The sequence below is a fragment of the Ptychodera flava genome, chromosome 14 (genome assembly GCF_041260155.1).
Source record: "Ptychodera flava strain L36383 chromosome 14, AS_Pfla_20210202, whole genome shotgun sequence".
NCBI lineage: Eukaryota > Metazoa > Hemichordata > Enteropneusta > Ptychoderidae > Ptychodera > Ptychodera flava.
Genome location: NC_091941.1, coordinates 14,460,853 through 14,475,421, shown reverse-complemented (window position 1 = coordinate 14,475,421; position 14,569 = coordinate 14,460,853). Strand labels below are relative to the sequence as shown.

Here is a 14,569-nt window from a genome sequence, read left to right as displayed (position 1 = left end):
TCGATGTTGGTAGAAACTTTGACCTGCACGACTCAATGACCCGTGCTGTGGTTGGACTTTTCAAACTCGTGATCCTTCATTCAGAATCTCAGCACAAAAGCGTGGGAACAGTCCCTCCTCCTACCCGCTATCGCACTGCGATACGGTAAGTAGCCCGAATACTGCAAGGTAATATCGGAGATCATTCGTTACATGGAAAATAGATCAGAGAATTCGCTGCAACAGAACGAACGGGAAGTGACTGTCGCTTCTGTACAGAGTGGAATTTGGACCACCTCCGACCATAATAAACATAACAAATACTAGTATAATACGGTTGGAGTGGTCTTTTTATGAAATGCATGTGTTTGCCTTGGAAATTTCTGGCATGCAGAGTACAATCATGCTTTGACCGAATCACAAGAGACGTTACTCTGAATTCGCGATCATGAGTGAAGGTTCGTGTTCAAGTATTAAATAGCAAATTTGAAACTCCCGCTAAAATGCGCAGCTATGTACCGCACACGTACGTCCCGGGCATGGAATGGACCATTCTCAAGGGGAGGGAGAACCTTGTTTGTGAACCGTATTCTGCTGATACAAATAAGTTCAGTCTTTGTATAACAGGGGTTTTTTGTTTGTTTTTGTTTTCGTTTTATTGTTTTTATGTGGACCGCCTTTCACTGACAACATCTCGCAATGTAAATGGAGTAAAAGAACTTTCTTTCCGGTTGTTAGTCGCGAGATGTTGAACAGACCGAGGAAGTAGTCCCCTTTTTATCTCCATGAACACGGTATATACCACCACTACATAGGACGCACCATAGACTACATTGTCAAGTATTGTTCATACACGTTCTGATTTTATCACATTGCTGAGCAGAAAAGAGGCTCAACCCTGATGCTATTTTATTGATAATATTGATATTTAATATTTCATAATTATGACATTAATAATATATTTCTTAAACTATTTACTCCAAGTTTGCATGGGAATATGTACAGGCTTTCCTACATTGTATGTTGCTGAATGAATATGAACAATTCATCTGTGTAAGGTCTGTTCAGGATATTGATCAGATTTGCTGAAAAAAAATCATCACATTCCCAATTGCAAGAGAATATATTAAAAAACCCAAAGCTTAGTATGGCATTATTCAAGTGCAGCCAGTTGGTTTATTTTTGGTTGTGTGTGTGTGAAAGTCAACTATCAGTAATGTCTGCTCCTTCGGCGTTGATATGCCTGCTATGCAACTGTCATTTTCTCCATCATGTTTATGTTTATGTTTGTGTAAATCTTAATGTTATCCTCCTACTCTTCCATTCCAGATTGAATTGAGAGAGCATTCCCTGCTGGCATTTTCCCCATACCTGGATAAAGGAAGTTACCTTTCATGACTCACCTTTCCTGAGTTTTCTCATCATGGAACAGACAGAAGGCCAAGGGACACACACCACATCATCTGTGAAGATGCTGTGGGACACCAAAAGCGTTCTAGCTGAACAAGAAGATATTGACAGATGGGTTGCTGGTAACATTATACAGCTAGCCGATGATGGCTGTACTATACCCTTCATTGCCAGATATCGAAAGGAGAAAACCAACAACATGGATGTGGATAAACTTAGACAGGTGATTCATTCATATGACCAGTTGAAGTAAGTATAGGTACAGTGTTTCAATATGTTGAACTATTGTACAAGACACTGTTTACTTTTCTTTGTGGTGATAACAAAATGAAGGTAGGCCACCAAAATATTTTGAAAACTGCATGTCTTCCCATAAATTATGGCAATAACTAGTATTTGATAAAAAGGGTTAAATCTATACACTGTGTTGCCTATCCTAAAGTCCCTATATTCCATAGACACAAAAATAATACTTTTTGGGCAAAATTAGACAGTTGTACATATAAGTGAATAATGCCAAAACAGTTTTACCCTTTCACTTGAAGCTTTCAGGCCATGCTGTTAGGCTGATGGATGTATAAAAACTTTGAAGTGACTTATTTTTTGTATGGTGTTTGTTTTCCCCTTGTATCCCAGGACTGTGCAGACTAAAGCAACGTATGTTATAAAACAGATTGACAAGGCTGGAAAGATGAACAACTTGTTGAATGAAACAATAAGAAGTTCTAAATCGATAGAAGAGCTGGAGCATGTGGTGAGCTGCAGCCTTACTGTCGTGTTCCTTCTTTGAAGGCATTAACCTTGAATGAAGTCTTCAAATATCATAAATTATTGAAATTATTTTTTTCAATGCAATCTGTTCCACTGACAAACCTTTGCATTACTTCCAAACATTGCATAAGTAGAAATAATTTGGACGTATGAAAGAATTTGTCATTGTTGTTTTAATGTTTCCATGTGCCAATTACAGTATGCTCCATACAAGACTGGTAGTAAGTCTACTTTGGCAGAGAGAGCCCGAAAACTTGGACTTGAGGAACCAGCAAAGCTTATTTTGAACAATCCATGCAGACTGCAGATTTCGTCTTATGTACAATATGGGAAAGAAGGTACAGTAATCACAGTGTATAAGTAAAACACAGTACAGATGGTAAAGAGCATGTACACCCTGTACATCTTTAAATAAATTCATTCTGTGACTTTGCAAAGCATCACCAAGGTTTTATAGAGGTGAGAATGTATCATTCATTTCCTGGCAGCCTCTACTATAGTCTCTACTATATCAGTCTCCTTTCTGTCCTGGTCAAACTTTGTCTGACTGTAACTGTATCAGGTAGCCATATCAGTATTGCATGACCTTTTCAGTCTGTTACAGGTCATCACCATTCATCGTTAGCAGACAAGTAGATCTATCACATTCCACATCACTGAACAATCTGCACCTTGAATTATCTTTGTCATATTGTTTGTGTTTGATACCATCATTTTCTCTTTTTATAAAAAAGTCATGCACAAAATCAAGAACATTACAATGTTCTTGTAATGTTTTTGTGTGAAATGATAATGATTTTTAATGTATTACTAATTAATGTTGTTGTTTCTTCAGGATTGTCAACGTCAGCAGACGTAAACAAAGGGATACAGCACATCGTTGCTGATATCATTTCAAAAGACAAAGATACCAGAGACAAAATGAAAGCAATGTGAGTGACATTGAAAAAAATTAGCATCAGTTGTTGTATAGCAGGCAAATAAAATCTCAAAAGAATCTCACTGACTCATGATTGGCACCTACGATAATCAACAGTAAGAATGTCAGAACCTTCGAGGACCAACAACATAAAGGGGAGGTGATGCTCTGCACATCACAGGATGGTAGTCTGAGATGCTCACAGCTCCTCATTTGGCCTTGTCCTTCAGCTTGTACTAGTGCCCTAAACGTTAGGCAGTGCAGCCCATTCTCATGAGCCAGAGCTTCAACTCCAGATATGTGACAATACTACACAAAAATTAAGACAGTAAAGAGACTTAGTGATATTAAGATAATGGTGCAACAATAGACAGTACTACTGGCTATGGTGTAACCCAGCACAGGAAGCTGTTTCAGACAATGTAATGTCTGCTCAACCAAACTGGGCTCACTAGGCTAGGCTGTCAGTGTTTATGAGCTTGGGGTTAGTAGAATACATCAGAGAATAGGAACACTCAGCAAACAAGGGGCTATTAGAGAATCTAAATGAAACTGACAGGATATTCTGGGATAGTATTCTTAACTGTAAAATCAATACAGTATGACCGTATCATTGATAAAAGAGACACCGATATGATTCCTTGAAATTGAAATGTCCATAAATCACTATCTGCAGTCATTTCAATGAAATGATTTATGCACGTTGACTTGAATTTTTTCCATTGCAGGTGCAATTCAGGAAAGGTGACCATTGAGTCAACACAGAAAACAAGGGGGAAAGTTGACAATACAGATATGGCTTTGAAGTTTGAACAATATTACAATTTCAAAGCTTTTATCAAAACAGTGAAGTCACATCAGGTCAGTTCAAAAGTGGTTTTTGGTTTGCTCAAATCAGCACCTTATTTATCATACATGTAATATGATGTATATCAAACTTGAAGCATGCCATCAATATATGTTTACTCGGCATAGGAAAGATATTTGTGTTTATATTCTCGGCTCATCTGGAATATTTCACTCTTCAATCTAATCTAAGGGGTACCTTTGAAAACTTTCAATGCAACAACCATTACACCTTTACCCTTTGAACCCTGACCCCCTACCTTTTGACCTTTGACATCATATGAAGAGTTACTCTGAACAGGGTGAAACAAGTAGATCTGAACAAAGCATGTATAAGTATACAGCACCTGCAAGTAGCTTAGCTCAGGAGAAGTTAATGACAGATATGGTAATACGCATGTACTTACATTCTCGAATTAACAAGTGATTTGCTTTCTTTTGCTTCTTTAAGATTCTTGCCATCAACAGAGGGGAAAACCTGAACATCCTTGCTGTCAAGGTAACCATACCAGATGCCATTGTCTTGGCTTTCAAAAGGTGGTGCTCCGGAAAGTGGACACCACGCTCTAGTGACCAGTTTGCTAAGACCACCATCGAGACTTGTATTGAGGATAGCTATGTAAGGCTGATACAGCCACTTATTGTCAGGCAAATCAGGTATGATAATGACACATTACCTGAGAATCCATTCAGCCAACTTTTCAAAAAGTAGTTCAGAAATAATTTAGGATATTTGAACATATTTCATAAAAGTGTTGATGTAGCGAGACGTTTGCAAATAACTCAGAATTTGTATGTGCATTAATTCCAAATCTTTTAAATGTTCCCAAAGGAAACAAATCTTTTCGTGGACCTCTTTAGATTTTACTCACTTTCTCAACCGCGCTGTTACATAAATGCATCTCTGTTGATGTGTCATTCCAGATCAGAGCTCACCAAGAAAGCGGAATTGTCAGCCATAGATGTTTTTTCTCACAACTTGAAACGGTTGCTACTGACACCGCCAGTACGTGGCAAAACCGTGCTTGGTATTGATCCAGGGTTTCGAAATGGTTGTAAGCTGGCAATGACCTCAAGCACTGGTGAGTATTTGCAAATCAAATGTGCGCTATTGAAATTACTCAAACAAAATCAGAAGAAGTGTGTTTTCATTTGCATGTACGGTACTCTCAGCAAAAATGAAACAAGGGTGTTTTTCATTTTTACAACTAAAGATACATGCAATTCTTAACTATTTTGCTGTAGGTGAGATCTTATATTCTGGTACTGTGTATTTACATGGATCTCATAGAAACAACTTTGAAGCTCAAAACATACGAAGACTACTCCTCCAACACAGGTGAGTTTCCTGGGCCATGGACAGTAGGAGGGGGTCCCCCCCACTGTACATATTTTGTGCAGCATGATGACAACATTTCTTCAGGAAACACTCAGCCAGCAGGTTTTTCCCTCTTAAAGCATGGGTGTTCTCATAGTATTTAATGAATTCTTTGTTGTACATCTAAGCTATCAAGGAAATCAAAATAGAAAGTTTTAATCTCATATTTCACTGACGCATTGATTCATCACAAATTATTTGCCATGACAGAAAAAAGACTGACAAACTATGGTTCTGAATTTCTGTTACTACTTGGAAAATGTTACATAGTAATAACATTCTAGCAGTGATGAGGTGAAGAAGCATCAGAAAAGCTTATCCATGGAACTTACCAGCAACTCAAAACAGAAAATCTCACCATAACATAAATTGCATCCTCTGCATTGGTTAGGGTCAGTGATCACCCCAAGTGCGCACGCCAAAACTTTTTCTCTGTATACAACTTGTAAATATGAAACTCCTGGCAATTTGGGAACCAAATGTGTTTACCCCCTTTAATGGTAGACATCTCAACTCTTTCTTACTGTGCAGCTGTGAAACTCTGGCAATTGGCAATGGAACAGCATGCAGGGAAACAGAGGCATATTTCAGTAACTTGATCAAATCTGGTCACTTCAGACCCTTAAATGTCATGTACTGGTGAGTTCGTAGAATTATATCTCAATACAATTTTGTCAAGCAGTTATCAGCTTTTTTGTTAGTTTCTTCGCAAACCATTCATATGATATTGAGAATTGTCCTTTTTACTTTTCTCTTGATGGAAACTATCTATCCTGAACAGTTACTGTTAGTAACTTGGGTCCTACACTAAGTTTTCACTCATTTCCACCCACAGCAAATGAGAAACCAATCATAAAATCGTTTTCATAAATGAGAAAATGCCTTCAAAACTCTCAAATCAATTTGGATAAAAAAATAGTAAACTGCACAGTCACACTAAAATTACACACCCTACCACAATTAGGATTGTAATCATACCCTTGTTGTTGCCTCTAACAGCAAGGCTTTGTTGGTGATTACATGCTAATCTCGGCTCATCACTATCAATTATTCTTTTTTATTTATCCTTTTCATTCTTTCAGGTTTTGATTCAGTCATAAATTTTCTACTTAGTCCTCTATTCACAATGTCTTCTCGGTAAAGAATTGCCAGTTCTTGTACCTATTCCTAAGTATAGTTTACTTTCATGTCATCTTTGCATCTTCACTTTTTTGTTTTCAAACTTTTTCACTTGAAAAGCGGTGCTGACATTAAACATTGCATCAAAAACATCCATCTTATTTGTGAAAATCCCAGGAACAATTCTGTGATTTCATACTTGTCTTTGACAAAAACATTGAGGCTATATTCACAGTCAAGTAAAAACATTCACTCCTCTCTGTAGAGTTTTAACAGTGCATTACCTTTGAACTTGATATTTCCAGCATTGTGGATGAATGTGGAGCTTCTATATACAGTGTGTCAGATGAAGCTAAGGGTGAACTGCCCAACATGGATCCAAATTTAAGAAGTGCAGGTAAGCGGTCATAATAGATTTTGACTTTAACTCAAATCCTATAAAAAATACAAAAAAGGTTTGATCAAAATGCCCACATTGTTATTCAGTTTCTAGTTTTAGTTTAATCTTCTCAAAATTAAGTTAAAAATCAAAATATAGTAATTATATATGATATCATAAGTCTATGTTTTCTCGTTGGTGAGCATTTGCAGTAGACTGAAAGATTCGTCAGTCGAGCGCACTCTCTATGATCCCTTCTTACTGTAGAGAGCGCCCTCAAGCGATGGTTCTTTCAGTCTTCATGTACAGTACAATGTTTAATAAGTGCTACTAAGGCATAAAATACAGCCAGTCAGAGTCCCTTAATCATCCTGACTTGAGTTGTCTTGCACGTCTCCATTTATTCAGATGATTCATAGTGGTCCTACAGACCATTAATTAATGCCTTTTCAGAACTTTGGTTAATAACCCACTTGTCTAGCAGTCAGTATAGACATCAATACATCAAATCAACCATGCTTCCAAAATTGTTGTAAATTCCATTGTAACCCGCATCAATGGCGTGATTAAGTGAAGCTGGACCATTCGAAAGCCTATACGCAAGTATTCAAAGTAACAGTGAAGTGAGTTGGTGTGTCAGGGTATTTTTGTGGAATAGTTGTCAAACAATCTGATTTTCAAGAACTGTTATATTTGTACCTCATGGATGAGCAGTGTCCATTGCGAAGCGGTTACAGGAACCTCTGAATGAACTGGTGAAAATCGAACCTAAACACCTTGGAGTCGGAATGTATCAGGTGAGAAATCCAACATAAACATTTCCCATAAACTCAGTGCATTTTTGAAAATCAGTTGTTTACACTGATTAGTGCAACTTGAATGGTTTTCTTCACAAAATGTCATGCTGTGCCAGGTCATTTATTTGGTATTGTCGTACAACACTGAGTTCCTCCATCACCATGAGTTCACCTTTAGGAAAACAGCCATGCATTTATCAGTTACTGTAATGGAACTGTCAAATTTATCAATCTGCCAATTTGCTTCAGGGAAAGTCACCCTTTTCCTGGACATGCATTTACCCGCTGGACACCTACTCATAACTTTTGCCCTAATCCTGGCTCAAACTGGGTGTAGGAAACATCCAGAGATCGCTGTCTCGATACCACCAACTTTTCATTTTTGGAACAGAGCATAAGAAAGGAAAATTGATTTGTAAAAAATAATTGAATGCACTGAAAGAGCTCAAACGTCAGGCCAACAAAGGGCCCGTTTGTGTGTGCATAATTACCACTGCTGTATCTATTCTGTATGATATGGCTTACTCACACAAGTCTACAAAGTGTACATCTGATTTTTCCTGATAGCATGATCTGTCCACAATTGATTTGAAAGGAGCACTTGCCAGTGTTGTTGAAGAGTGCGTCAGCTTTGTTGGTGTTGATCTTAATGTGTGTACAGAAAGTCTGCTCAGGTAAGGATGTTACCTAGTTTCTCTGATCATACAGTTGACAACATTAAATAATTGGAGCTGTGGGGAATTTTCATTCATTTCACGTGTTGCCTGTTTCACTTTCTGAACACAGTGAAAATATCATTTTATTTTTCCAACTGTTCTACCATCTAATTGTTTCGGAATTTCAGAGAATCATTTGGCTCTCACAGTGATGAATTGTTTAATGATATTACATGCATAAGAACTGTATCAGACATAAAACAGTGTCTCTCTAACTCTGTCAGGTCTTTGAACATTTGTCCTTGATTGGATGTTTAAAGATGTACCTGTGCACACACACACACACACTCTCACTGTTCCAGCTCTCGAGATTTCTCTTATCTCTGTGAATGTCATAGTCTGATGTTACTGAGAGTAAGATTTACTTCATCCATATGTGTCACTGTATGTCATAATCCTTGTCTCTTCATCATAATTTCAAGATTACATGCATAAAAATCCAACTGATTTTTAATCCAACAGGAGGGTAGCTGGAATCAGTGAGGCCAAAGCTAAAAAGATCATTGAGTGGAGAAACCAAAACGGACCGTTCACCAACAGAGAACAACTGAAAACAGTCAAGGGACTCGGCCCAAAGACGTTTGAACAGTGTGCAGGATTTGTGAGGATTAATCCCAATTCAATAGGAATTACAGGGTAAATATCCAAACAGGAATCTTTTCAAAGAATGCTTGACTGTCCTCAAACTTTATTCAGTTCTTTTTAGCTCCACTGTCAATAAAGCAGAATTTATCAACTAGGTGGATTGTTCATTGTCTATCGACATTGATCATCTTCTCAGAAGCAGTTCCATTGCTTGAAAATTTAGTATGCAAGTTGCTAGGGTGAACAAAAATCACATTAGTTCGTATTGTGGAAAAATTTGCATATAATTTTTCCCATTATAGGTGAAAAAAAATTTGTCTGAAACCACTTGTGAGATTGCTTTAAAATTTGCTACGTTGGTTGCTTGAGGTGACCACAGTCAAGTTTGTTCAAATCATGTTTGTGTTAAATTATAGTGTTAAATTACTGGGTTAAGTTGCAATGCAGTTATGCAAAAACGAAAGTAAGTAAAATCAAATCAACCAATGATAAAATTAATACATTTTTCTGCAGTCTTATGTTCTCAGGACGTTCCTGCTGAAAAGGCTGCAGACTGACATTGAAATATCAGCTAACAACATGAGATTCTGTGACAAGGGTTAGATTGTCTAACTATCAAAGACAGATACACATACTCATAGTGATTAAAATACATTTGCTAATATTGGGACATTCTTTGCTCCTTAAAAGCTACACTTTTTATCATGTGAGTTATTTCAAACGATGGTATCATTTTAGTCAAAACAGATCTGGAGATGAAACGGAAGACAGCGAGGCAAGTACAGGCAGAGGAAAAAAGAGGAAAGCAAGATCAACCAAGGGTGGGAGCAAGTCAAAGAAAGCCAAGGCGTCAACCCCAACTGAAGTCAACCCCCTTGATATGACATGCATACATCCAGAGTCATACTCCATTGCAGAACAGTAAGTTTCCATGTACAAGACTGCTGTACTCTCCTGACAGTCTTTCAATGAAAAAATAGTTTACCCAAGGCTCTGCAGTATCAAGGTTGACTCATGTAAAAGAAGCCATTATCATAGACCTTTCAGGTAGATTGCACTTTGGGGATAGGTATTCTGACTCTCAAAATTTTACAATTCTTTTCTGATCTACCACTTGTGGGGGCTCATTTTAAAGCTTTGGTGTAAGAAAACTTTCCATGATCTTAGTTTTTCGAAAATCAAAAATTTCATTTTCTACTAGAGTTCACATAGGGATGGCAGCCATTTTGAATTTCAAATATTGATAAATCTCGGGTAATTTGTTTCTCAGGTACCAAAATTTGCACAGTGACCCCTGGTATTTATTCTTGATTTTGAAAGAATGGTTGAAAAATTCCTTGAGGAAATTTTGAGCAAATGCTTAAGTCTTTCACTTTCGAGGTACATACTACCGGTACCTTAAGAGTGTTATTTTCAACTAGTGATTTACCAGAAACTATTTTCCCACAGCAACAGAAAGTATTTGTAATAGGTGTAGCACACTGTAAAAATTTAAGAGTTCTAATCCAAACAGTATTTGAAAAAAGGCCTGATTCCAAAATATGGAAAGGTTTTACGGTTTTATTACTTATAATAATTGTTGTATTAACAAGTGAAATATTCTATAAAATGTCAAACCCAAAGACCATTTGGACATAAAGAAGAGCGTTCTAAATGCAAAAGGTGTTCCTTTCATAGGAGCGTATTGTACACAGCATCACACTAGCCGGTACTTGACAGAATGTATAACAGTCAACCTGCTTTTTTTGAATAGCCTGGTCTGACTGTACAATACAAGAAGTAATCCTAGTAGCTTGTGACATACGATAGCAAAAACAAAGTCTAAAATTTGCATTCTCAGGTTTCTTGAAAAGGTGCGTGCTACTGCCGATGAAATTGGCCAAGCAAGGATGAAGAATGTCATAGAGAGAACTCTGCAGCAGATAGGTATGTGAATGTCCAGGAATGTTATCTGATGTCAACTATTACATGCTTCTTGATTGTAAATAATGCACGAATAAGGCCAATCAATAAATTCCATCGATAATGGCTCATCCATTGATTTGCATATTCTAACAGCATTCATAATTCACTCAACACTGTGTAATCAATCAAATTATTTCGCAAATACAGCACAAGATTTTGTAGGAAGATCTGTACATTGATTCTTGAAAATTTCCAGTAACTGTCGGCAAGAGGACATTGGTTACGCCTTTGCCTCACCCAAGGATGGACAAAATTTTGAACATTCAGTGATTTATTAACTGTTTACTAAGCTGTGGAATCTTTTGTCCACTGTGTCAGTGTCACTGAAATTATTTCCAGATTTTGTGGAAAGTTCAGTGAAAGGAAAGTCGATTTTTGGTACTCTTGTAAAAGCAATTCAGTTTTTTCAGAATGGACTTTAAAACAGAAGTTAATAATTCTTGTTTATCAAATTATTGAACTGCATTTTCATATCCACGGCATTTATGAAAAATAACTCTTTGCAATCATACAGTATGTACGGACCTGTGAAAAAAAGTGTGTCACATCACAGACAATATTGCAACTTTCCACTCAGATCACACTGCCCTTGCAGAAGAGTTAGAAGTTGGCGTACCAACTTTACAGCTGATCATCGATGGTTTGAAACAGCCGACAGACTATGATATCAGAGCAGGTAATGATTCTAGTGGCTATATACATTATTTAAACAATAAAGCACACCCAGCGATGGTATACCAACAGATTTTGACCAGTTCATGACATATATGCATGAGCGATAGTAAGTGCATATATGAAGTGGACTGGTCAAAACCGAGTGGTTATACCATCACTGGGTGTGATTTATTGCTATTATATCATAACAGTATATTGTAATACTGGCATGGAACATCAAAAAAGGGTTTTTGCTCTTGCCGAGAGGTCACGCCTGTACCAACCATGCTATATCGTGAATATACCATGGTTTTTTCATGTTTTGACCAATCAGATCATTGTATTTGCACCATCAATGTAATGGTATTACATATAATACATCACCTCACAACTCTCCAAAGTCTGAAATACAGTCATTATCGTAAGAGCCATAATTTTGGATTTCCCAGAACAGCAATCTTCCAGCAAAAGACCAGAGTCCTTGATTGAGTTTAGCAAATCACATTGAGACAAGAGTGCTGTATTTGCACTCCCTGAACCTGTTCCAGAGTTGAATCAGTGGTTGCAAAGCCATCAGCATTGTTTCTTTACGTTTTACAGAATATGAAAAACCCCTATTCAGGCAGTCGGTGATGTCAGTGGAGGACCTACAAGTTGGAACCCTACTGACGGGTAGGGTCTGCAATCTCACAAACTTTGGTGCCTTTGTGGATGTTGGAGTCGGTAAAAATGGACTTATTCATACCAGTGCAATGCCAACACACAGGTTAAAGAATGGTCAACCGCTTGGCCCTGGAGATAAAGTACGGGTCAGAGTGTCCAACCTGGACATTAATAAAGGCAGAATAGGACTTGAACTTGTGTGTGTGCTTTAACCCTTTCCGGCCTGTTTGACTGTAAATCTCCACATGATGTCATAGCTTACTAAGGGGTCAAGGTTCAAGGGATCAAGGTTCAAGGGGTTAAAGCATTCAGCATCATTTGGTTGGACTCGGTATTTTACAATTGGTAATATTTGATTTGTATTCAAAGAACCCTGAAGCACAACACATGAGTTACCTTGCAATGCTGCTATCAAAGTGTAACTTCAGATTAGTTTTATATTTACATCGATCAAATCAATGATAAAGTACTTTCTGTATCTCAGTTTTTGTGTTAGATAGGAAGGTATTGGGACCAGCCAGTGTATGTTAAGAAATCCAGATTGGAATGGATGTGTAAATGAAAGTTTTTTTTTCCTTTGTTTTAAAAAATGTGTATGCAAAACACTATATCACAGCACACACACACACTATATCACTATATAATATATATATATATATATATATATATATATATAGATATATATATATATATATACATACATATATACATATATATATATATATATATATATATATATATATATATTATATATATACACACACACACTATGTATATATATACATATCTCATTGTACATCATCGTCAACTCTGAAGCTAGAAGAGCTTTCATTGCATGTTCATTGTGTTCATTGAAAGTACACACCTGTTCATGTGTCAAGTCAATTGCCTGATACACAATAGGCAAAATACTCACTGCCAGGGGCTATTGAAAATCACAGTATTTTGTTAAATGTAGTCTTAAATTTTACTGTTCTTCTTCTTCATTTGTCATTAAAATTCAGAGTGCCCAGCTGTTTTCTTGAGTCGTTTTCTGTTTCTGAGATAGAGTGTTGCTAGACTAGTCTTGTATTTCAGAAAAAAATATCCCAACATTTCATTACAACACTGTTGTCAAAATGCTCAGAGATACATATGCAGGTAATTCCATGCTATGTTAATCAGTACTAATGGTTACTGTGAGACAAACTTGCATATATACGGTCTGATGATGACAAAAAGACAATGCCTTATTATCATTGGTAGTTTACTGACCCCTTCACTGCTTGAGTGTGGTTCAACCACATTGTTTCAATCCATTTTCGGGGAAATAGTGCTGAGTAGATTGAACAAAGTGAATTACTCAGAAATGGCAGGTCCAATAGTTAAGTCCATCTTTGACAGATAATTTATGTCAGTTCATTTGTTCATCTGCACTGTACAAACAGTTGGGGTCTATGTGCTCCTGTTTAAGTCCTTGAAAGTCCTTGAAATTTAAAGATAAAGATAAGTTTATTAAACAACTGTATATCAGACTAAAGCAGCCTTCTGGAAAGTACTAGACTTGATCAAGTTCATGAATTTTTAAAAAATAAAATCATTTGTAATAGTTTCTCTTGTATCTCTCCTATTTCATACAAACCTATTTGAAATTTGGCAGCCCAGGTCAGGCTTTCCTAACGATTGAACGCGTTACCTTTGAGTCTCTGCAGTAGTGAGTTAGTGTCTGTCGGATTCCGGGAGAAACTCACCTGTATAGCGTTCACCCCACTCATTGCGTTTGCCCCACTTACACGTTTCACATGAAAACAACACGAATCATTGTGTTCACCCCACTGAAACATTCGCAAATCACAGACTTGAACCAAGTATAGGAAAATACTTGAAGTCTGTATAAATGAAATTAAGTCCTAGAAAATTTTTAAAGTCACCCAAGATTTTCAAGGAAATGGTTGGCCATAATACTGAAAAAATGATATAAAAATGATCTATCATACAAATGTTACCTGGAAAATACTATCTTGGACCTGAAAAATGAAAAAGTTCTTGAAAGTCCTAGAAATTCAAGTCACCTAGGAAATACATGCAAAGTGATATGAAAATGTGGCATCCATGCATCAACACTATCTAATATATTTTATGTTTCACAGAGGTATTTGTATTATAAGGCAAATCACAGTTTGGTATGTCTTGTATACATGTCTTATTTGTTTTTTGTATGTCTTGTTTTGTATGTCAGGAAAACCTATTGTCACGGGACTTTCAGTATTTGCGTCATCATATTAATGTTTTGAAAATATTTGAAATCCAATAAAAAATGTAAATACATAGCATTTATGAATATGTTATCTCATAGAGAAGAAGATAGATTTTTGTTTGTCGTGAGCTTTCTTTGAATAGAGCTGCATG

The 14,569-nt window shown here is 36.8% G+C and overlaps 2 protein-coding genes across 2 annotated transcripts in view; both read left to right on the top strand.

The window, feature by feature from the left end:
• Positions 1-14,569, top strand: part of LOC139149487 (cytidine and dCMP deaminase domain-containing protein 1-like) — a 696,744-nt gene that overhangs the window by 246,624 nt on the left and 435,551 nt on the right. The gene's annotated exons all lie outside the window — the stretch shown is intronic.
• LOC139149467 (S1 RNA-binding domain-containing protein 1-like) lies at positions 19-12,817 on the top strand. The gene is made up of 18 exons (XM_070721239.1): positions 19-145; positions 1,309-1,638; positions 2,026-2,143; positions 2,360-2,498; positions 2,996-3,092; positions 3,808-3,940; positions 4,377-4,582; positions 4,850-5,007; positions 5,171-5,264; positions 5,835-5,942; positions 6,728-6,819; positions 7,516-7,598; positions 8,166-8,272; positions 8,777-8,950; positions 9,638-9,820; positions 10,740-10,825; positions 11,442-11,540; positions 12,119-12,817. The coding sequence occupies exons 2-18, from the start codon at positions 1,403-1,405 to the stop codon at positions 12,391-12,393; spliced, it is 2,388 nt and encodes a 795-aa protein (XP_070577340.1). The 5' UTR covers positions 19-145; positions 1,309-1,402; the 3' UTR covers positions 12,394-12,817.

Coding starts and splice junctions, on each gene's coding strand:
- LOC139149467 (XM_070721239.1), top strand. CDS start 1,403: ATGGAACAGACAGAAGGCCAAGGGACACACACCACATCATCTGTGAAG. Junction 5,008..5,170: donor GGCAATGACCTCAAGCACTG/GTGAGTATTTGC, acceptor ATTTTGCTGTAG/GTGAGATCTTATATTCTGGT. Junction 9,821..10,739: donor TCATACTCCATTGCAGAACA/GTAAGTTTCCAT, acceptor TTGCATTCTCAG/GTTTCTTGAAAAGGTGCGTG.